This window comes from Podarcis cretensis (assembly GCF_951804945.1).
Source record: "Podarcis cretensis genome assembly, chromosome: 5".
Lineage (NCBI taxonomy): Eukaryota > Metazoa > Chordata > Lepidosauria > Squamata > Lacertidae > Podarcis > Podarcis cretensis.
This window is the reverse complement of record NC_137174.1, coordinates 66,446,062-66,470,711: the sequence shown is the minus strand read 5'-3', so window position 1 is coordinate 66,470,711 and position 24,650 is coordinate 66,446,062. Positions and strand designations below refer to the sequence as shown.

Genomic DNA, 24,650 nt, shown 5'->3' with positions numbered 1-24,650 from the left:
CAAAATCCGGCTTCCCTGGCTATAGAGACTCAGCTCCTCAGCATCAGTGAAGGTGTTGATCACAGCACTTGCCCACCTGTTAAATGGGGTATCCCTCCCCCCTGTGCATATCGTGTTGTATGATGTGGAAGGGGTTTCCTGCTTGCTCCCTCTCTTTTTTTTAATGAACAGGAGTTGCGTGTGCAGCTGGGGTCTTGCCAGGATGCCCTGGGAACTGTCAAGAAGCAGCTCGCTGACTGCCAGCAGGAAGCGCAGGCAGCAAAACAGCGGCTGCAGGAAGAGAGGCAGGAATGTGAAGAGCTGACCCGGTCACTGGAGGATTGTAGGAGGGAACTGCAACGCTGGAAAGCCTCAGTGGAGGTGCTCGGAAGGTGAAAGAGGGAGCCTTCAGATCTGTTAATGCTTTTGAGCGACATGGCTCTGACTCAGTCCTTCAGGTGGTTAAGTAGATTGTGACCTTCAAATAAGCGTCTCAGAAAGGAAGCCATCGCCCTCTGTAGTGATGCGTCAGTGATTGGAAACTCCCTATGCCATGCATCCCTTCACATCTGAGGACGGTCCACAGCTCAGAGATAAGAGCATATGTGTTGCATTTAGCCCTTGGCATCTCCAGGCATGGCTGGGAAAGACTCCTAGAGAGCCACTGCCAGTCAGCGTAGACCAGCCTCTGCCAACCTGGGCCCCTTCAGATGTTTTGAATAGCAACTCCCATCAGCACCAGCCAGCACATCTGGAGGTGCCACAATGGCAAAAGCTGGTGTGTGTAGATTATACTGAACTAAATAGGCCAGCTGTTGAAGCCTCCTGTGCTTACCTAAGGGCAGCACATTCATGATACAGTTTGACTTGGATTGGTGGGTGGATAAGGAATATTGTACAACTCACTTTTCCATAGTAACAAAAAGGGGTCTCTTGTTTTGATGATGTGATTTCACACCTCTGCACCCATTTCTGTTGTGGTCGTCAGCCAAAGAGATGTAAAGTGATTCTTAAAGTGATGATGAAACAATGTCTTTGGGAATAACATGCATCAGCATTCGTTGCTGCCAAAGGTTATCAAATGCCTCTCCCTGCTAGCCCCAACAGTATTACAGCGGTGTTATTTACCTTGGACGCATATAAAAGGGTATCTGTGAAATTAATTTGTCCTAGGAAGGTCATTGGGTAGCATAGAATGGCACCTGCTCTATTGTTCCTTGTTGGGGATTTAAAAGAAGAACTTTTGCTGCATTTTGACAGGTTCCCCCTCCTTGCCCCTGTTTAAATTATTTGAAGGATTCACTAAATCAGCCTTCCCCTACCTAGTGCCCTCCAGATATTATTGGACTACAACTGGTTGGGGAAAGCTGCACTAAGTTGTATGAGAAGTGTACAAATACAATGGATGGATAGATGGAAAGACAGGCAGACAGGTAGGTTGATAGAGGCATTTTTGCTGCAGATACATTTCATGTTACAGCATATTTGAGTCTGTATTGCAGCATTCAGTACCCTGGCTTTTGGCAGAGGGTCTGAATAGATGGCTTTTAGTTGCTTTGCACTATGTTTCTATGATTTTGTTCCCTGCCTCTGGAAAACTTTTTTTTTTCTGTTCAAGGCCTTTGGTGGGGCAGGATTAATTGCCTTCCTCCTGCCTGCCCCTTCTCTGCAAGAAAGTAAGCCCACCTACTTGCAAAAGAGAAGTGGCAGTTGGTCACTAAAAGCAGGTGGAGGAAGCAGAGCATGTATTTCTACCCCAAGACAAACTGGGCCCTGTTTTCAGGGTGCATTATCTTGACCCCCAGGTTGCTCATATTTTGTCTGTTTTTTCACTCCCCAGAGAGAAGGAGGCCGCAGAAATGGCAGTGGAAAGCCTGAATCAGCAGCTCGATTCCTCCCATCTGGAGGTGGAGCGGCTGAAGACTATGAATGGAGAGCTGCAGAGACAGCGAAAACTCCTGGAAGAACAGAAGGAGGATGTCATTAAGGAAAGGGAGAGAACGAAGAAGGAGTTGGAGCGGGGGTGAGGTGCTGCAGTTGTGTCCCTAGTGCTTTGATGCACAAGGCAATCCTGCTCTCTGTGCTGGTCTTCAAAGACTTTTCCAGATTCTCACACTTGGGCAGATAGATAGCCTTTGCTAATAATGTTGGGCGTAGTTCGTGTGAATTATCAGCGCTGCAAGTCATGCTAGTTGTATTCTGCTTCAGAAGCAGTGAGCCTCTGAATGCCAGTTGCCGGGGAACAAGAAGGATGTGGTCATGAAAGATAGGTGTAATAATGGAAATAAAAAATTGAACCCCAACGACATTAATTGGCATCCCAAGGTGTATCGGCACAATGAGTTAAGCGTAATCTGGCTTGGTTGGTGCAAGGCATAGTTAGACCTTTTCTTCTTCCTCAGGAAAAGATCCCTGGAGCAGCTTGAGGAAAGGATGTCTGCCCTGAAGAAAGAGCTGGTGACAGTCAAGGAGTCTTTGAACCAAGCCATGCTGGAGAAGGATATGCTAGAGAGTGCGAAGGAAGGCTTGAGCGGAGCACTTTCCAAAGTAAGGGTGGCCAGAAGGCACATTCCATATGCCAAATAACTCTCCTTCTGTCTGTTGCCCTAACTGAGGATATTGTCCTCTCCCTTTATGTTTCTAACTATTGCTGACATGGCCCCCAACCCCCCAGCATCTATTTGCTTTTCTAGGAAGCCAAAATCTTGACTTTTCTATATGTGAAGTAATTACATATAGCATTGTAAAAGCTATAAAAGGATTTTATCACGCATAGTCTTGTGTAGTCAGATGGGAAAGGAAGCCAATTAAAGAAAAAAGGCGACAGCCTTAAGAACAAAGTATGGGATTGTCCAAAGTCAAGGATAGGAACAGGCAGCGGCTAAGTCCAGAGGTTGTGTAAAAGCAGGACTCGACTGGCAGCAAGTACAGAGACTTGGGAGGCAAAGGTACAAATCACAAGTTGTAAAACATTTACTGTTTTTGTATGTTTCTTGTTTAGCCACCTTGAACTTTTCAGGAAATGTGTTTTTAATCATCATTAATTCAGTTTATTAGCCACCCCATAATAAGAGTTACCTGGGCAACATGCAAAGTAATAATAACAGCAACTTAGTGCAACTGGTAGCCTGTCACTGTCCACTTCTAGCACTAGGGAGTCTGGAGGGAGAGGCTAGTATTGTCACACCAGGCTAAGGCCATAGATCTGTAATGGTTGGGTTCCAAGGTTTTATGGAAAAGCCCCTTGCCAAAAGTCTTGGGAGCTTGGTTTATTGCAAAGCCATGCCAGGCAGAAAGGCACAGTGCCCTTTTACTCTGGAAAATGTCACCGAATATTTGCTTTCCGTGTGGGCCTCTATTAGTGCCTGGTATGGAGGAAGGGGAAAGAGAATGAATGTAAAATCATAGCTGCTGTATCTTGATAGCCATAGCCGTCAACTTACAGATTTGAAAATAAGGGACCAGCAGCCTCGAAAATAAGGGATCAGCAGCCAAAATAAGGGATTTTAGTCAACCAGCAGCCAAACGAAGCCTCAAGCGGTGGTTCCCACAGCACAGCAACCCGGCAAAGGGGATACAGCAAGGAAAACCACCATCACCTCTCCGCTGAGAAGCGCTGAGCAAAGGCGAGTCCCCAGGCAACGCAGCCGATTTGATTGGCACAAGGCATGCAAGCTCCACCCCCCAGTCGTTCTTAGATTCCTTATTGGGTGACCAACACAGCCGGCAGGGAGGGAGGGAGGGGAGCTGCTTCCTTTGAAACCTGGGAAATTTAGGGACATCAACAATCCGGGACAGCAGCGGGAAACGGCGCTGGGATAAGGAAGTTTCCTGCCAAATAAGGGACGGTTGACAGCTATGCTTGATAGCCAGTGCTGACAGTTGACTGTGAATCCCAGAGACTTAACCAGGAGGGCAGCATTACTGAGTCTGAGACAGTCCAGCACTCTAGAAGAACCAAATTTCATTCCTGACAGCTTTGGTCCCTTATGTTTTAAGGGGAAAGCAGAACTGTGGGTGAGGTGCCATTGCATGCCATCACATCATCAGGACTTGATATTTGAAAACAGTAAACTGTGTGCTAAGTTTAATCTCTTTTCTTGGAAATAATGTGCCTGCCAAGGCCATGGTCCAATAAAGTGTTAGGGCAGGCCCTGAATGAGTAACTATTTTGGTAAAACACTCTTGTGAACACTGCCCTAGCAGCTCAGATTGGCTCTGCTGAAGTGAGTAGCAGATCTCTTTGCCACCCACACTTTGGCTAGAATGAACTTTCAGGGGGAAAACTATATTTTCCTAACATAATATTGCCTGGTTATGTAATGAACTTGATCTTAAAAAGAAAAATAGTGTTAACTTTTGTATGCACAAATGCTAAGGATTCCCTCTTCTCTTTCTTAGTTTCAGGGTGTGTTTCTTTGTGTGTGTTTTTAAAGGCACTGATTGGTATTAAATTGAATGTGGAATGGACAAATAGATCCTTTTTTAAAAGTGTGGCACAAGCCATATACAGATATAGATATATTTAACAAAGACAAAACCTCAAGGATAGATTTTTCAAATGTGGCAAAAGAGAGGAGGTCCTCAGACCACTACATAATGGATAGTGGGTATTTATTCTTTCAGGTTTGAAGTATAAGTCTCTTGGCCATAAAGGCTTAAAACATTCACTTTTGTTTTCCTGCTATTAATCCCCAAGCTGTAGTAATATAGTTTAAAAGTGCCTGAACATATGCAAATATCAAATATTTTGCCCATGCAAAATTTACATGGACAGCAACTTCAGACCAAAAATAATATATCTCACTGGACATGCCCACATCATATGCCTCAACAAGGCCCTTTTAGCATTACGCTTCCAGCATCTATCTGGATTGGACCGTGTCTTCCTGTACAACTGTTGTGGAGACTAGTATTCATGAAACACCTTTTTTTGGGGGGGGGGGGCAGGCTCAGTCTCAATTTCAAATCTAGAGAAACTTTCAGGACAGACCCTAAAGCAGTTTTCCATTATTTGGATTTTATAGCACATTCTAATGACCTATTCCACAACTCTCCCAAGTTTCTAAAATCTACTTTATAAAGGTCCAATAAGCAGTTTTAAGCAGCATTCGTGGATTTAGCTTTCTGGGAAGATCCAATAATTTTATCTAACCATTTAGGAGATTCTGAAGCACCCAAGCCACACAGTCCACAAATAGACACCAAAAGATACAATTGAAGATGCTGCCATTCAGCACTCAGTAAATGATATTTAAACAGCAATATAAAAGACGACAACCAAAATGCCGTCCAGCTGATTTAATGTATAAATTCCACAACCGACCCATTTCTTCCACGGAAAAGGCTGCCTATCTATCGTCAAATCTGGATTACCCCATAAAGTTAATTAGGCATGAGTTTATGGATCTCTGTTCCCTAAAGCATAGCTTCTCATCTGAGGCACCATTGCAATGCCTTGAAGGGGAAGCAGCCTGGAGTTGGAGGTGAAATTCAGTATCACAATTTCCTCCTCAGGTTAAAGCCACCAATGCTAACCTTGAGCTCTCCATACACAAGATGAAATCGGAAGAAGCTGTGCTGAGAGACTCGTTAGCCAAGATGGGTGCTCTGAACGAAGGGCTGGCTCATGACAAAGTCAGCCTCAACCGCATAATTCTACAGGTAACAAAGACAGCCAGGGTGTAGCAGAGGGTGTAGCTAAGTGTAGCCGCTGCTTATGTGAGCATGTAGGCACAGAGAGCCCTACTATTGGGCAAGTGGAGTCAACTACCTCTGGCAGAGGATTTGAGCCAGCTTTAATTGTGGTGGCGGGTGAGATAACAGATTGTACCCCTGGTATAACAATCACTTTAAGGGCTACAAACAGCATGCTGCAAATGATTTAGCAGAGCCCAAGATTTAAAATTTTCACTTCTAGTTGTGTTTGGAAGATGGCAGGAATCTGCTGTGAACCTTTGAGCAGTGCTGTCTCTGCCTTATGACAGAATGAGAGTTAAACTAAAGGAGAATATACCGTATTTTTCGCTCTATTGGACGCACCTAGTTTTTAGAGGGGGAAATCAAGGAAAAAAATATTATTCCCCCCCAGCCCCAAAGAGCAACGGACAGGCTGTGCGCAGCCTGTCCGCTTCTCCCAGAGCTTCTCGGGGTTGCGGGGGAAGCCCGGGTTCCCCCCCCCAGCCCCAAAGAGCAAAGAAGCCAAGACAGCGAGCGGGATCTATAGCTGCGCAACCTCTCCAGCCAGGAGCTAAACCTCTCCAGCGCGGCTAAAGAAGAAGACAAAGCAGCGAGCGCAATCCATCCCGCTCACTGCCTTGGCTTCCTCATTAGCCTTGCGCAGCATCTTTAGCCTTGCGCAACGGGATGAATCGCGCCCGCTGTCCACCGGGGCTGGACTAGATGACTCCTGGGGTTCCCTTCCAACCCTGCAATTCTATGACCTTGGAAGGTGTTGGGGGTCTCCACCACTGGAGGCTTTTAAGCAGCGGTTGGGGGACCATCTGCCTGGCGTTCTTTAGCTGTGATTCCTACATTGTGAGGGGGCTGGGCTAGATGACCCTCGGGTGGCCCTCCCAACTCTATACATTCCTACACTTCTGTGGCAGGAGATCCACAGCCACTTCACACAATACCCACTCACAATTTTCATCGGAGAGACATGTGGCTTCACTGTCTAGGTAGGTACCCCCCTACCTGCCTCACTTCCCCCACCCCACTTAAGCTGAGGGAATTCCTGCCCAGAGAAGCTCCTAGGTGAGGCAAGGGTTAAGATCTACCTCTGGTGGATCTCCCTCGCTGCCCTGGCTTCCTCTTTAGCCTTGTGCAGCCGCCAGGGCAGCGAACGGCTGGAGGTGCGCGCAAGGCTAAAGACGAAGCCAGGGCAGTGAACGGGATGGATCACGCTGGCTGCCCTGGCTTCCTCTTTAGCCTTGCGCAGCCTCCCCCCCCCCTTCCCCCCGGCTGGAAAGGTTGCACAAGGCTTTTCTAAAAGAGGGAGAAGGGACTGACTGGCAGTGTCAGTCCCTTCTCCCTCCTGGGGAAAAGCCCGCAAGAGCCGCGCGAAGCTTGTGTGGGGCTCTTGGGGGCTTTTCCTGCCTGTCTCCCCCCTGCATTCACTCCATAGGACGCACAGACTTTTCCCCTTAGTTTTTATGACGGAAAAAGTGTGTCCTATGGTGCGAAAAGTATGGTAATTGAATCTCTCATTAGTGTAAAATGTAAAAAACAGCTGCCTACAAGGTGTGAGGAGGAGTAGGGATCTTGAATTGGGACTTGGTTGCTGGGAGAGGGTCTGTTACCCTCTCACCCCCATTCACAATGCCAACATACCTGTGAAAACTCCCTGAAGCTATTGTTTATCCTGTTAGTATAGCATTTTTATATGATACTGTACGTTTTCCCTAATAGGGCAAACAGCAACTGGGGAAGGGGAGTGATTATCAGGAAAACAGTGTATGTGTTGGAGAGAGCTAATTCTCTCCTCCCTTAGTACCAGGGTCCCAGTCCAACACACAGACACACCACCATCACTTTCTACAAAAGTGTAAAAATATGGAAGATCCAATAATGGACTTCTGTTGTCTCATCTTCTTTGGCCCTGTCAGATGCAAATTCGAAAACAAAATACAACTGCCCTGAGTCCTAGTCTAAGCTTTTATTTATCCTAAAACTGTGGTGGCCATATCCTGGAAGAACATGCCCTGAATCCGGGTTTGCCTGTCAGTCCCTGAGTGTCCCTTGCTCAGAGCAAACAAAGCTCTCCTCAGTGGTTTCGCTGGCTGCCAAAATGCACACTTTCCTGTCAGCCTCTTTAAACCCATGGTGTGCCAGAAAGCTTTCGGCCTCATGAGCACCATCATCCCTGCAGGGCTTGTAACCGCCAAGAGCTTGTAACTTGCAGTGAGGCCTGAAATGGGGGGGACTCAAGAGTGCTCACACACTCCACAGCTTATGCCAACAGCATTTATAACTTCCGGAAGACTTCAAGCATGCGATTGCTGCCTAATGGAAGCTTGTAAGCTGCCTACAACAAGCACATGGGAAAATTCACCCAAGCGCTGCTATCGTAGCCTTCAAGACTGTGCCCTCATTGAAGTGCCTGCTCCATTTGGGGAGAAAGTAAAGCAAAACTTTTCCTGTCACCGTTGAATTGTGCAAGTGGGGGGGGGGGGGCGGCGGGGGGGGGGGAGGTAAGGAAGGGAAGCAAAAGAAAACCTAAGGAAAATCCGGAGTCCAGAATTACCCCCAAAGTTTCTGCACGGTTGAAACTGTGAATCAGAAACTGAGCTGGTTTAAGTGGATCTACTTTACTAGAAGGTCCTTTTGATTACAGTGCTTAAATATGTCCCCTGGAGTACAGTATTTGAGCGAAACCAGGCCCAAACAGAGGGAGCAGAATGAGAACTGATGGTAGGAGGTTTGGTTCAATCTAGATGTGCTTTTAATGGGCTGAATCCAATTAATGTGCATATTTTTAAAATTGTGAATAGCAACCAAAGACACACACACACACACACACACACACACACATACTGCAGAGAATGGGGAGGCATCCTTCCTTCTTCAAACAGCAGCTTGGGAAGCCAATTTTCATTTAGACTACAAGTGGAGAAGGATAAACCCTTCCCGTATCTTGTGGTCTCACTGCTGATTGGCCCTCTTCCCCTGCCCCGCGACTGTCGTTTAGGTTTTCTAAAATGTGTTAATTGCACTCACACAATTTATGTCACATTTAGGCCTCGTTTGCATGTCACCTCAAACAATAATTAAACTAAACGTATGGTTTAAAGGTGAATGCTGGTGCACACTGCTGAAACTGCAGCCATTTTGCTCCACTCCACGGACTTCCGGGTTAGCGCAATCCGGTTAATGGCGGATTCCCTCCGAGCTCCGGAGGGAATCGGCTCCATTGCAGACGGGTCTTACCGCGACGGCGACGCGGGGGACCCTTAGAAACCGCAGGCGCGGAAGCCTGCGGACCTGGTGACTCGGCGGGCACCTAAAGCGCCCCCCCGACCCACGAAGAGCCTTTTTAAAGGCTGCGGAGAGGGTACGGGGAGTGGCGTGGTGCTGTGAGTAGACCGCTACTGCAGTGGAGCGAAGCCGCGAGCCATGGCCGGAGACCGCTGACTTTCTTCCCTGAAATTCGGACTTTAACTAATCCGTGAGTAGATTGGAATTTGGACTTTAAAAATTTTATCCTTGAATTCGGCACGATCGGGGGATGTGCTAAAGGGAAGTCCGCACCCCCCTGCCTACAGAAAATTTAAAGCAAAGATCGGAGAACTAAGGTGGAGAGTTCTTTCTTTGGTGTTTTGTAAAAAGATAATATTTGCACGAATTTGACAGAAGAAGATTTGTGCTGGAGAGTAAGAGTGGAATTTTAGAAGTTTTTGTTTTTGTTTAAACCTCCCCAGACCCGGGGGTGTCCTCTGTGTGAGCTGGAGAAAAAGGAACGAGGAGTTTGACAGCTGTCAAAGGAGCTGTCAAACGGGCAGCGAAAGTCAAAAACTTTATTATTTAACACCTTTTTGGACTTAATTTGCTACATTTGAACTAAAGTGGTTGGAAATAAAGTAGGGAAAAAACAAGGTAAAGGACTATTGGGAAAAGACTATTAAGTAACTAGAATCCCCCTAGGGGAAACATTGAAACATTACAATGGCTGCAGATGGAAAATTACAGGCAGAGTTAGAAAGAATGTTTTTTCTTGTGGGAAAACTGCAGGAGCAGACTTCGGTCATGAGTAAACAACTTATAACCTTGAACTCTAAAATAAGTGACTCTGCTGAAGGCACAATGGACTTGACTGGGAAAAAATCTGCAGCTGAATCAGAAGAGATAACTTTGGAACAGGGGGAGAGTGAGCAAGGGCCAGTACAGATGGAGACTACCAACCACAAGCTTACATTGTTAGAATACAAAGAAGAAGACCCTTGGATTACAAATCTGCGAAAGATGCGAAAGAGGAGGGAGGAAGCCCCTGGAACATTTGGAATATTTGAATTTAAAAGAAATAAGAAATATGATTGGGGCTTCCTCTTTGAGTATGGATTGGTTGACCTTCTGCAGCAGCTGGTGTCAAGCACTTTGGATGGAAGAAATTCTGATGAGACCGAGCTGGAACTTCCTCGAAACCTGAGGACCAATGAGGAGGGCTACCAACAAGATCGGCAAAGAGAGACTGACAGGGACTTAAAGGCCTCAGATGTGAGGAATCCAGGCTAAAAACTGTTTTTGTGGACGTGGGGACATTTGGAAGGGACAGAAACCGGGCTGGGGGGGGGGGAAGGAGAATTTTTTTTAAAAAAAAAAATCTTTATGACTTTTGTGTTTGATTATTATGATTTATTTTTAAGATAAAAGGAAAATTCGTGGAAGGAACTTGAGTCGACCTTAGAAAAGGTTTTAATATTTATAAGAAAATTGGATAAGTAAAATCTGGCTAAGTAAAAGGTTTTTTAAAAATATATATATACAATAATAATATGTAAAGGATGAGAGATATGAATTTGCTGAGTTAATTTAATTGAACTAGGATGTATGAAGGGGGGGTGGGGGGAGGTCAGGAACTGGGGTTAGGAAAGTAAGGTTATGAAACTTCATATGTGTTGTCTTTGTTTATGTGTGTGTATGTTTGTCTTGATAAAAATGTGAAAATTTAATAAAAAAATTTATTAAAAAAAAAAAAACATTTTGCTCCACTCCACTCCTTCTGTTGTTGGCACACTGCTAGGAGTATATCTGAACTCATGAGTTGTTTCCCCCAAACAAACTAAGTAGGAGTGTTGGAAAATTCTGATGAAAACTGAAAAAGAGGCAGAAATTGATGCAGTCCACACATTTGTTTGTGGTCAGGGATGGAATTCTGTCAAGTGAGTCTGATCATTATTGGTTCGCATTGTGTTGCTTTTCTAACTCTGCAAATGGTATGCAGTGAATGACTTTTTTTAAAAAAAAAATGTTTTGACATTTCCTTTACTTTGAAATGAATGTACGTTCCATAAATACTTATGTAAATTTATATAACTTACGTTAAATACTGGTCAGCGAAACAAATAATTGCACTGAAAACGAAACAGCGCTGATTCTGACAAGCACAAGTTGGAATGGCAACCACTGCTTTCTTATAGCTCTACCCATGAGCTGTAAGCCAAGAGCAAACATCGTTTACAATTCATGCCTTGTTTGGAGAGAAATAAGCCACAAGCCTGGGTTTGGACATAATGCTAAGCCAGACCATGGGTTAGCTCCTGTCCACGCGGCAGGAGAAGGAGGAGAGAAGAGTTATAATGTCAGCGGTGTGTGTACGACTACACTGTGTGTTCTCCTTTAAATCAATGTTTAGTTTGAAGAGATGTGCAAAAAAGGTAAATGACCCCTGACAGTTAAGTTCAGTCACAGATGACTCTGGGGTTGCAGCGCTCATCTCGCTTTAGAGGCTGCGTTTGTCCGCACAGTTTTTCCAAGTCATGTGGCCAGCATGACTAAGCTGCTTCTGGCGCAACAGAACACCGAAACCAGAGCAGTGCACGGAAATGCCGTTTACCTTCCCTCCAGAGCTGTACCTATTTATCTACTTGCACTTTTTTGCATGCTTTCAAACTGCTAGGTTGGCAGGAGCAGGGACCAAGCAACAGGAGCTCACCCCGTTGTGGGGATTCGAACCATGACCTTCGGATCAGCAAGCCCAAGAGGCTCAGTGGTTTAGACTACAGCACCACCCATGTCCCAGCGATGTGCAAGCTAGACCATAATTTGGTCCTTAGAATCTCTGTGTTGGAGGGGAGAAATGGCAAAAAAGTAGCTATTGTTCTATTTTTACACTTGAAACGTAATCAGATTTTTCCCAAGTTGGTTTTTACCACAAATGCAAAAGCAAAATAACACACACACACACCCCACAATTGACCAGAATATACATTTGAATAACAGAAGGCGTCCCTCCCATTTTCTCTTCTGTGCTAATGATTGCACATTCAAATTGAACAATAAATCCAGGGGTCGTGTGTGAAAGTGCCATAAGGATGTATCCTCGTTCCCTTACCCCCCCCCCCCCGCCCCTTCTAGAGCCTGCAAACCCCAGTCTTTCCTCTTGTTGTGCAGCTTGAAGAAGAGAAGAGCAGGCTTTCAAGTAGGAAGCGGGAGCTGGAACAAGAGCAAGCCGGTTGGCGTGAGCAGCTGGCGCACTTGGAGCAAGAACTGATGCGCACGAGGGCAGAGAAGCAGGATCTGGAGCAGAACTGCAAGGCCTCAGAAGAGAAGCAGGAGAGACTGGAAGGGGAAGTGGCCTCCCTCCACAGGGAGAGAATCCAGTTTCAGGACCAAATAATGCAGGTATGAAACAGAGGGCAGAACACAGTGCCTTTTCATTGCCTCAGGATACAGTAAGGATGTGAATAAGAGAGGACTTTGGATAATTTTTGTCTTCCTGGTTGAGTACTCTGCTGGGGAGGGGACAAATGGGGCATGATAGATCACTAAGTCTTTCCTGTTGCAGCCAAACATGAGATTTGGAGTAAATTATGTGAATTACAAAAACTTGGCCCTTCAGTTGCTTTCCTGGTTGCAAAAGTTGTGGGAAGCAGGAGTGCATCACTTGGCATTCCCCACCCCCCACCCCGCAACCCCAATGATTGCTAACATATTTGTTTGGCAGGTTTGATCTGCTGGAAATGCGGAGGTTTGATGTGTTGAAAGCATTATACAGTATTGCATTTCAGTTGCCAATTTAGCTCTGATCACAGTAGAGATATAACTTGTGCTTGAGCGTTATTGTGCTTGGATCTGTTACTCCGATATAAAAAGACTTTTATAAATAAATATAAGAATATAATATGTGAAAGGTTCCAGTGAGAAACGCCACTTGTTGATTCAGATGGTTGCTCATAATAACTAGGTTGGCCCTGACACAAGAGCGCATCTTGGCGATACACTCGGCAAAGCTTCTGCAATACAGTTGATCCCAACAAACCATTTTGGGATTCCTGTCCAGAGGAACCACTGAGTTCAGAGGCTGTCCTAAGCACACTCAGCCCAAGGACGGCTGGTAGTTTAATTCTTTATTGACAAAGACGGCTGGTAGTTTAATTCTTTATTGACAAAGCACACACTTACGGTAGCTCCTAAGGTGCACAGAGAAAGCACACACACACACACACACACACTTCTGCCGACTTCAGTAGCTGGCTTCCCCTCCCCAGGCTGGTGTTCTGAGCTAGACTGGTGGAGCAACAGCATAACCACACCTCCACCTGACCTTAAGGACCGGCATCTGACGGGGCAAGCACAAGCAACCTGCAACTTCTCATACACTCCTGCCCTTACTCCAGCTCCAGTTCCTGACCTGTGTCATTCACCCTCTCTTCTCTTTCTGTGGTGGAGGGTGGGGTGATTAAAATAAAATAAAAAAATTAATCCTCCTGTCAGACTGGGAATATCCCCTCACTCACACAGTTTAGGATATTCCACCATTCTTCGGTAGAGTTTCTTTTCTTTCAGAAAAGTAAGTGGCTCACATATATGTCAAACAAAGCTTTAATAATAAAGAAAATAACATACTATCTGAGAGAAACTAAAACATCATGAGGCAAGAATGACAGTTGGCCTCTCTAACTCAACTAAACTGGACACCTGAAGGGAGGGGCCGATTCCGGAGCACAACACAAAAGCTCCGCCCACCAGATGGCAGGCATTCTACTATTCAAATTAGGCCCCTGTGTTTTTTTAACACAGTGTCCTTCTGCTCAGACTCTTCCCTCCCTCCAGCCCTGAGTGCTGCCACACAGGAGGCACCAAACCCCATAAATTGCTGTTCCCTTCCCCTGGGGCAGCCTCTGACCCTGTGGCATCTGCCACGCACTCCTCAGCACCCTGCCAGTCCCTGACAGAGGCACAGCTCTGCCAAACTACTGCCCTTAAGAGGAGTGGTTTATATCAGGGGTGGAAAGCTGGTGGTTCTCCATACATTGTTAGATGACAACTCCTCAGCCATCGTCTTTGACCACTGAGCGGAAGGACTGTAGCTCAGTGGTCCAGCTACTATGTTGCATGCAGAAGAACTCAGGTTCAGGCCCCAGCATCTCCAGGTCACTGTGGAAGAGAGAACACTCTCTGAAATCCTGAAAAGCTTCTGTCAGTCAGTGTAGGCAGGCCTGAGCCTGATGGATCAGTGTTCTGACTCAGTAGAAGGAGGTTTCCTATGTTCATGCTGCCCAGGGCTGATGGGAGCTGAAGTCTAACAACACTTGGAGAAGCCGCCCTGCCGCCCCAGTTTACAGGGTTGTGAAGCCAGGATCCTAATTAAGCTCTTAATTTCCTGCTCTTACTCTCTCACACACTTCCTCTGCTTTTTGCCAGCTGAACAGCCAGAAGCAAACTCTAGGTGAGCAGCTGGCCCAGAGCCACCGAGAGATGGAGATGCAAGCAGACACCTTGCTCCGTACGCTGCAGGAGAAGGAAGACATGGCTAAGGAAAAGGCACAGGTGGTTGTGGAGCTCACTGCGCTGGAGAGGCACAGGAAGTTGTTAACAGAGGAGGCAGATGCTCTCAGGTAATGCCCAGCGGCTATGAAACAACTGGTGGTCTCCTGAAGACTGGCTTGCAAATTAACTTAAGGGAGGGGTGGCATGAGGCAAAGTCATGCAACCTAAGCCAGTAAGCCTTGCTTCACCCCTGTTTTAAAGCGTAAGCCTGTGGATACCATACCATAGTTCATAACAGGCTCAGTGTCTTGGTTTCAGCCTTGCTCTTTGTTTCAGTCAAATATATATTTTTCCTTTTCCCTTCCGGCCTGTCCAGGCAGCAGCTGCCTATGCCCCTCTGTTCAGTGCTTCTGCGCTAAATGAGAAGCACAGGAAGCTAGCTAAGTGTAAACCTGCAGGCAGGTGCCCTTTTATTTGTTGCACATTTCCTGGTCTCTGGACTTCCTGTGGATGAGCAGGGCTGGCAGAGTACCTGTGATGGATGGGGATCATTGGTGCCAACAAGCTTTCTGAGGTAGTGGATAAATAGATGCCTGTAGAATCCAAACATTGACAGCTTAATTGACTAGGCTTGATTATTTCCTGATGTACTTTAGAGTGGAGAAGGAGTCCCTGGAAACCAGCCTTTTTGAGGCACAAGAACTGGCAGCACAGCTGGAAGCTCGCAAGGAACAACTAGAAGGAGAGAACCAAGGCATCAAGCTTGCCAGAAAGGCTCTTCAAGGTATAGTACACACATTATTCAGTCTGATTCAAAACTCCATGGAATCTTCCCTTTAAATTATTAAGGTGTGCACAAACCATACATTGAAAGCACATGGCTTCCCCCAAAGAATTCTGGGAACTACTTTGTTAAGAGTGTTGGGAAGCATAGCTCTGTAAAAGGTAAAATACAGTTCCTAGGAGTCTTTGACAGAAGACATGTGCTTTAAACGTATGGTATGTATACAGCCATTGTTAAGTGGTTGCGATACCACTGAAAGTGCCCAATAAATTTTTTTAGAAAACCACCTCACCTGTTATCTGACTATACCTGACTATACAGGCAGCCCTGTTCAGGGAAGTTTTTAATGGGTGAAATTTTAATGTATTCTTAATCTTTGTTTGAAGCCTCCCAGAGTGCCTGGGGAAACCCAGCCAGATGGGTAGGGTACAAATAATAAATTATTATTAGTATTAGTATTAGTATTAGTATTAGTATTAGTATTAGTATTAGTATTAGTATTATAACTGGTTATTGGTGACACACATTCAAATTACCATTTAACATAATTTTGCATCAAGATCAGCCAATGAACAGGATTCCAGACTTACTTGTTTTATCCTATCTTTTTGTGATGGCTTACAAGTTGGTTAAAACCACATATATAAAGCCAGATGCAGTAAAACATATCAGTGCAAAAATACAATTTATAAAAATGATGTTTTATAAAAAGCAGTGTGGGTGCAAGAGACTTTTAAAGCCGCTTTCTTAAAAAATGACAGCAATGAAGCTGAAAGAACTGCTTGCTGAATTGTGCCCTCTGTTAAAGAAACAGTTTGTTGTCACAGCCTATACTGAAGAGTCGCCCAAGGATCTGTCCTGGATGGTGTTTGTTTTCCTTCATAGTGGAATTGGGAAAAGCCCAGCATGAGCTTGAGCTTCGGGAAACCACACTGAGGCGAGAAATAGAGATGTTGAAGCTCCAGATAACTGAGGAGCAACAAGGGTTCCAACAGGTCATAAAGAACCAGAAGCTGGGTTTTGAGGAGGACCTTGAGCGCCTCAGAAAAGAGAAGGTCAGTGCTGAAGACTCCTAACCCATATGCAGCCAAATTCTTCAGTCCACTGTCAGTGATGGCTGAAATGATTGAAAGCTGGGTACTAGAAAATTGCCATGTCCACTAACCAAATCCAGTTCTAGTGTTCAATAGTAAGTCACTTTCATTGTCATTAGAGCAATAAGAGGGTTCTGGGTGACTCCAGACTGTTATTATTTTGTGGGAGGGACTTGAGTTCATACTGGATATTTAGGTATGCAAAATTCAAGTAGATTAAAGTGCTTTGTCAACCTGTCTGATGATTGCTGTTTGCCCACTCCAGTCTAGTTGTCTAGCAGCTCCCAACATGCCAATGTTAATAATAATAATAATAATAATAATAATAATAATAATAATATGGTAGTGGTGAAGCTAGCAACCATTGGTGCTAAGAGAGACTGTATAACTGTTCTTTCTTCTCTATACTGTGAGTTGTTGTGGTATCAAGACTACTTGAGATGATAGGAACTGATTTCCAAGCACATCACAAGTTGTATACGTATATTGAATGAGTTGTGAAGAACACTCATGTGGTATAAATTTGAATGCTTCCTTCATAATACCCGTTAATAAGGAGTAGCTCTTTTCCTAGTAATAACAGTGTTGAGCAGTGGTGTAGTATAATGGCTGGTACTTGAATAGGGAAACATGGTTTCAAATCTCTCCTCAGCCATGACAATGCGCTAGTCATTGTATCTCAGCCTAAACTACCTGAAAGGGTTCTTGTGAGAATATAAAGGGAAGGGAAACTGCATGTACATTGCCCCAAGGTCCTTGAAGAAATGAGGAAATAAAAGTGCATATTACTGAATGTGTTAATAATAATACTTAACATTTATAAGGGAGACGTAGGTGGCGCTGTGGTTTGAACCACTGAGCCTCTTGGACTTGCCAATCGGAAGGTCGGCGGTTTGAATCCGCACAATGGAGTGAGCTCTCGTTGCTCTTTCCCAGCTTCTGCCAACCTAGCAGTTTGAAAGCGCACTAGTGCAAGTAGATAAATAGGTACCACTGTGGCGGGATGGTAAACGGCATTTCTGTGCACTCTGGCACTTTTCATGGTGTCCCATTGTGCCAGAAGCGGTTTAGTCATGCTGGCCACATGACACGGAAAGCTGTCTGTAGACAAACACTGGCTCCCTCGGTCTGAAAGTGAGATGAGCTCTGCACTCTGTTGTTGCCTTTGACTGGACTTAACCATCCAGGGGTCCTTTACCTTTATCTTACATTTATATGCAGCACTCTGTGTACCTGTATATAGGCAGCTGTGATTTCTACACATGAATGGCCTTTATACCTGTCAAATATACACATGTATTAAATGATTCAAACTGGATTTTAATTACAGGATGTACCACATTTGGGTGGTTTCCTTTTCACTGGAGTCCTGTTAGTCTCTGTCATGGTTTCTTTGAACTGCTTTGAATATGTTTGAGACTGGAAATCTGAGGCAGGCACTGGAGATAGGGATTTGGTTGCCTGGAACTTGCTTGTGTTCAACACCAATAGGAGCATTGCTAGGTACTTAAAAGACTCAGGGCAAAAGACTACAGACACAACTCTGCATAACATGTGAATATTCTAATATATATGTACAGATGCAAATGTAGAATTTAAATGTCACAGTAGGAAAGCCAACAAATTTCCAATCAAAATAAGCCCAGATAAATTATTCCATTAATTTGCATCCTAGCCCAAATCACCCCAAATTAGTTCCTCTTCATTTCTCCCAATTAATTTCCCAGCACATCCTGCTCCAAATTAATTCAATTCCCATTCAATTCCCCCCTTCTCTAGATAATGTATTCCCTCAAAATTAAATAATATCCTGCTCAGTTAACCAAGATCACTCCTGTTCAATTTCTCCCAAATTCACTATCTACCAGAAACACTCAGTACACTTAGAAAAAAGTTTTTTGGGGGGGTCTGTGCCCCGTGATCCCATTCTTGCAACACCCCTGGATACTAGTGTTATGTACTGAGTTGAATAGGATCCAAAATGCAGCAGTCTGATTGGTCCTAGAACAATAGGATCCAAAATGCAGCAGTCTGATTGGTCCTAGAACAATGCAGCAGTATGATTGGTCTGCAGGAGCCACCCAATCCAGCTCCAGATGGAAGTGAATCCACAACCTGATTGGCCTACAGGAGAATTCCGGAATTAGCCAATCACGTGCAGCCCATTGTGTAAATAATGTATATAAAGCAGATACTTTGGGGGAACTTTCTTTCCTCCTCACCACTATGAGCTGAATAAAGAGCATGAAACCCACTCTCGACTCCAAGTATATTTCAACTAGTTTACCTGATAACTTCTTGCTCTGCTGACACCAGGAGGCCCTGCATCTGGCATTGATTGAGCAGAAAGATGAGGCTGTGCATCATCTTCAGCAAGAGAGGGAAGAACTGGCATCCAAGCATGAAGCTGAAAAAAGGGAGTTCATGGAGGAGATCCTCTCTCTGCAGCAGAACAGGGATGAAAGCCTCCTCCTGCTAGAGAATGAAAAACAGAAGGTGAGGAGAGAGTAACATTAGTCGGAAGGAAGCTACATGCTTTCAAGCCATGGTTTAGCGTGAGGTATGAACCAGGCCACTGTCTGTGTAACACTACTGCCACAGCTCTAACCATTGCGCCCAGCCAGCATGAATCGTTAGGGTTGTTGGAGTTGGGAACAGGACCCTAAAGGATCACATGTGTTTCCCTCTTGACCCATGTACAGTGGTACCTCGGGTTAAGTACTTAATTCATTCTGGAGGTCCGTTCTTAACCTGAAACTGTTCTTAACCTGAAGCACCACTTTAGCTAATGGGGCCTCCTGCTGCTGCCGCGCGACCGGAACACAATTTCTGTTCTCATCCTGAAGCAAAGTTCTTAACCTGAAGCAATATTTATGGGTTAACGGAGTCTGTAACCTGAAGCGTATGTAACCTGAAGCGTATGTAACCCGAGGTACCGCTGTATTTTATTTTTTGCTATGAGTCATCCTTAGGACTCGTGTTATAGGGTGCCCAACAAATGCTAATAATAAATAATAAAAATGTAATTTCCAGGGCATTATGAATATTGTTTACATATGTGAGGGTTTCCTTTCTACCTCCAGGCTTTGTCCAAGAAGGAAGCAGAGAAGAATATCCTTTTAGAAAAGCTCAGTGAGTCACAACGCGAACTCACAGTTGCCAGGTCAGAGTTTGACCGGGTGAAGCTGGAAGCTCTGAACCGCCAGGAGCAAGACAAGGTGAACTCTGGGCTTTGTGATTTTTTCCCATGGCAGGGAATGCAAATATTGAAATGCTTAGCAAGATAGTGCTAGGGTATTGCCATCTCCTGAAGCTCCTAACTCAGCCTATGATCAACTGACAATTAAGAGAAGGGATAAAACATACCTGTGGGGGGAAGAAAAAAAAACATGTTTACTTCTAACAGAAATATAAACAGAAAAGGGGAAGTGGAACTTTATGGGGTCATAAGCAACACTTTGTGCTTTAACATGCAGCACTTCAAGGAACCCAGAAATAGATTACCACATCTCTTTTCCCTCAGCTGCAGCTCTGTTGTTATTAGGGATGTTGGAGAAAGTTGATGAAAACAGATGCAGGATTAACATTACTGATGTTTGCTCATTTACCCCATGCCTGGAACAGAAATCAGCCCCACAAATACGATCAGTATTCACTGTTGTTGCTTTCAGTCTACAAATGATATGTAATTAATTATGTCAAACCTTCCCCACCCCATTCTCATTCTGTTTCCTTTGCATTGGAGTGTGGTACACTAACATAATTACAATGTAATTTACATCATTGGCATAATTATTTTCTGTAAATTATGTAGGTTACATTATTTTGCCACAGTGAACAGTGAGACAAGTAACATAGTTTTTGGCAGAAGGCAAACTGTAGTGGAGTGGAAAAAGTGCTACATGTAATGGATTCAGGGTGGAACAGAAGACGAGGCCTTATTCCATCCCTAATTATCATATTCCTCCAAGGTCTCAACTCTGAAACACCCGTTAGCTTATGCGAGACCCCTCTGTTTATGCTTTGGTTTGCTAAAGGAATGCTCTACCCCATTTCCGCAGTGGTTAAACACTTTATTATACAGTGGAACCTTGATTCTTGAATGGCTTAGTTGATGAACAAATCAGCTCCTGAATGCCAACAACCTGGAAGTAAGTGTTCTGGTTTTCAAACATTTTTTGGAAGCCAAACATCCAATGCGGCTGTTGGCTATTGTTTCCGGGGCACCTGCACCAATCAGAGCCACGCCTTTGTTTTCAAACATTTCAGGAGTCGAATGGACTTCTGAAACGGATTAAGTTCGAGAACCAAGGTTCCACTGTATATGGTCCTTCTGTGGTCAGAGGGTCCACCTTTTTATTACCATTTATGTATAGCAGGGATGTCCAACACGTCGATCGCGATCTACTGGTCGATCCATGTGAGGATTTGGTAGATCGCGGTTAATCGCCGGCCTTCCAACCCCGCCCCCTCTCCCTGCGCCGGCCTCTATTGTTGTAGCAGGGAAGCCGGAGTTTAGAAATGGAGGCTGTTATCTGGCCAGCAATTGTAAGGTTAGTGGCTGCTTCTGTTCCTCCCTCCCTCAGAAGAGCTGCCAAAAAGTCCCTGACTGCCTAAAGAACATGTCATCTCCCCTAAAAAGCTCAGCAACTTTGACCTGAACCCCTAAAAAACAGGGGTAGATCAGTGCCAGATTTTAATTTTGAAAGTAGATCTCTCAGGAGTTGGGCACCTCTGATGTACAGGGTAGGCAACATCAGTGAGGATGAGCAAAGGAAACTACACACACACACACACACACACACACACACACCAATCCATCTGTGGGGTTACTAGGAATGAAAACTCCCACTATGCATCTCCCAGTAAAGAGCTGTGAATGTTTTTTGCAGTGCTGAGAAGCCAGGTTGGCCTGTTCTGCTGTGCTGGCCACTACTGGTAGTGTCTACCTTCTTTGTCCGAATCTCATGAGAAGCCTTTTAGGGGAAGTGGATCTCCCTCCATATCAGGCTAGAACAGGACAGCAGGATTGTTCTGTGGGTGTTAATAAGGGGCAGAATAGTTTCTTGGGCACGCTGTAGAATAAGGGGGAGGCTAAGCCTTGAGAAGGGGCCACTTTGACCAGAAAAACAGCACGAGCAAAAATATTTTTTCACCCCCTTCCTAATCCCATTCAGAGGCATCCACAGCTGCTTTTAACATTAGGGCTTTTTTAATGTGGGAAATCTGATCATAGATATCCCACCATCTCATCTAGTTGTGCCCTCATTTTCCTTCCTTAAAAAAAAAAAAAAAATCTACAAGAGGAGATAGTTTTGAAGATGTGATGCTATCTGCCCCAGTTGTTTCTGAGAAATTTGCAAAATAAAACAGCTGGTGCAGACTACCCCTGTTGTTGAGGGACATAGGAGCATCAGATTACGGCTGCATCTAACTCAGTATATTGTCTGTGATGACCAACTCCAGTTCTTCAGGGTTTCAGACAAGAGCCTTTCCCAGTCCTACCTGGAGATGCTGAGGTTTGAACCTGGAGCGTTCTGCCTGAATGGCATGTGCTCTGTGCCTGAGCTGCAGCCTTTCTTTCATGTACTGAAACTCTGTATGCGAGTTTCTCTGGAAGGAGTGGGTGACCACTGGAGTTGCTGTATAGAGCACAAGGACCCTGCTTGCCCACGATTTGCTTGACTCTGGCTTGCCCTGTCTCTCTCCACAATTTGTTTCCATAATGCACCACAAGGTTTTCCCCTCCCCCTTTTCTTTTTTTTAAATAGCTCAACGTGGGATTGTTTGGTTCTGCCTTTAAATAAAAAACACATTGGCAATATTAGCCGGGGCCCTATCGTATCTCTGGAGAGATCAGTTCACAAGCTCACAAGGCACAGCCTCCTAAGACCGAGCAAACAAATACCACAACAAGGGTGAGAAACCCCCACCAGAACAAATTTGAAAAGCATTTCAGCTGGAAAGATTGACTGGGAACCAAAGGGAAGCCAGCTTTAAAACAAATAATTTCCCCGAAGGACTGTAAACAATAGCCCCACCCCAAACTTGTAGAGCAGCACAGAATGACAGGAATGGATGTGACCTGCCCTATCGCTGGGATTTATTGGCAATCTCTACCGTTCTGGTCCACCATCTCTAACCCGCCCTCGCGTCTGCTCACTCAACGGAACAGCTCTGAGCTGCACCGATGACTGTGATCCCTCTAAGACAGTGAGATTATGACTGATACAGTAAGCTGTTTTCTGGAGGGTCGTGCATGACAGGGAGATTCTTCCAAGCTGGGACAGAGTAGGGCGAGGCAGTGAATCCAAGCCAGACCCTCCTCCCTAGGGGCAGGGGATGTTGCAATTCATAGCTGGAAGCTGCATGGCTGTGTTCCATGCATGGTCCGATCTCTCTCCTCCTTGGAGAAGCTTGTGTGTGGCTTGCAACGCAGTGAGCAAGTTCCTGGCACCAGAAGAAAAGATCTTGCCCAAGAGCTTCTCATTTCCTGGAGCTCCCCCTCCCTGAATCCCCATCGGAGTTCCCTTCGGCCTAGATGGCAAAACAGAGCCTCACAAACTCAGCAAGGGAAGCAGGAATATCCTTGTTTCACTCTGGGAACGGCAGTCCCTGCCAGTGGCTTTTTCCCCCCTCACAAGACAAGAGTGTAGGGATTTTGTCTTATTATTTCTACTTTTGCCAATTCTGTAGTAATCCTCTACTTCCCTGTCGCCTGAATCCCATTTTTAGAAAGAAGAGTGGACAATCACACTTTGGTCGGCCCAAAAGGTAGGCAGGTTTAGGAAGGAAGGAAGGAAGGAAGGAAGGAAGGAAGGAAGGAAGGAAATAGAAAGAAAGAACTTCCCTGTTGTAGATGGATATTACGTTCATTTGGGACTGTATGCTCCTCATCTAGTCTGAATACTAATAGTAAAAGAAAATAAAAATAAAGGAGACTAACCAGTCTTGGTCATTCAGTTCCATCTGGAGTCCAGAAGTCTCTGTGTTGGGCTACCAAACTCACCCCTCTGATTGTTTAACAGCTGTGTCAGTGAAGTACAGAAACCTAACCTTTTGTTGTTTAATTTCATTGTACACAGGTTGTACATTGACAATGAAGGTATTATTGGTATTGATGCTCCTATGTGCCTCATGCCTTATAATTACATCAGAAGTATTCTTATGAGCATCATCGTCAATGACTTCTAGACTGATGTCCTTTTGTCTCTTTCCAGCTCCACTTGTCCCATGATATACTATGCCTTTTATGATTTAATCAACAAAGACCCTTGTAGCTCCATGGAGACTAGCCCATTTATTGTGGCTTATGCCAGGACACACTTTAGCTGAAACAATAAAATAAACCTGCTAGTCTTTAAGGTGCCCCAAGGCACTCTGCTGTGTTTCCTGTAACAACTGACATGGCTTCCTAGCTAGAGTTTGTCCTTTCCAATTAGTTACTAGAAGAGGTCCCAAGTCTAGAAACAGTTCATTTCATTGCCTACCATATACACAGTATCAGAATCAGGATGAGCAGTGGCATTTTCTTATGCCTTCTCACAACAAATACTGTGGTAGAGTTGGCAAGCTGCACCCATTTTATAAATCGGATAAGTGAGCTTGAGAAAGTGTGGCTTGCCTAAAAATGTCAGGTAAGGACATGGTGCTTACCTGGAATTTGAACCCCCAAATACCCATGGCCTATATGAAGTGGGTTTGTTTTTGGTTTAACTCTATTGTATATTATGGAGTTTTTATGTTAGGCAGATTGGTTTGCCTTGGAAATGGCTTAACTGAAGGGTCCAGAGTAGAGTCTTACCTTTGTAACCTATATCCTGCAGCCAGGATTGGGCCAAAGTTTTGGAGTACTGCTGCTGTGGTAGCACTAGAGGGCACTCAGTATCCATAAGTCAATCCCCTACCTATTCAGAAAAACCCAATATGAGAATAGATATAAAAATATGAAAAATGTATAAGTGTAAGCCCACTGCACTATGATCCAGGAAACCATTGTAACAATTCATGTGATCAAGGAAGCAGAGAACATGGACAATATTTAACCAGGGGTATAGACAGGCCGAAGGTCCAGATTGGTCAGGGTTTTTTCTTTAATCTGCAGAGCAAGAGCAATTTTTTTTTTGCTAGGTATGTTTGAATAATGAAAGCATTTTGCAAGAAACTGAGGTGAGAGTAAGGAGATAGCCTTTGTAAAGTCCAGTAAACATTTAGAGAAGGAAAACACTGTGGCTCGTGCATTAAGCAATGTTAAAATATTTGAACAATAGTTGTAATAGAAGATTCCTATTCATTGAATGAACAGAACAAGTCATTAGATGCAAGGCCAGCATCAGTCACTGGGCATTTTAGCTTCACAGGAAGGT

General features: G+C 44.8%; 1 protein-coding gene across 5 annotated transcripts in view; it reads left to right on the top strand.

Moving 5' to 3' along the window:
• The window catches only part of CROCC2 (ciliary rootlet coiled-coil, rootletin family member 2), a 91,645-nt gene that overhangs the window by 27,295 nt on the left and 39,700 nt on the right, over positions 1-24,650 (top strand). For all 5 annotated transcript variants that reach the window (XM_079977409.1, XM_079977408.1, XM_079977412.1 and 2 more), the window contains 10 exons: positions 172-371; positions 1,820-2,002; positions 2,382-2,526; positions 5,497-5,643; positions 12,088-12,318; positions 14,341-14,534; positions 15,063-15,190; positions 16,076-16,245; positions 18,601-18,780; positions 19,368-19,502. In XM_079977409.1, the coding sequence (XP_079833535.1) occupies positions 172-371; positions 1,820-2,002; positions 2,382-2,526; positions 5,497-5,643; positions 12,088-12,318; positions 14,341-14,534; positions 15,063-15,190; positions 16,076-16,245; positions 18,601-18,780; positions 19,368-19,502 (1,713 nt within the window). The remainder of the gene's footprint in view (positions 1-171; positions 372-1,819; positions 2,003-2,381; positions 2,527-5,496; positions 5,644-12,087; positions 12,319-14,340; positions 14,535-15,062; positions 15,191-16,075; positions 16,246-18,600; positions 18,781-19,367; positions 19,503-24,650) is intronic.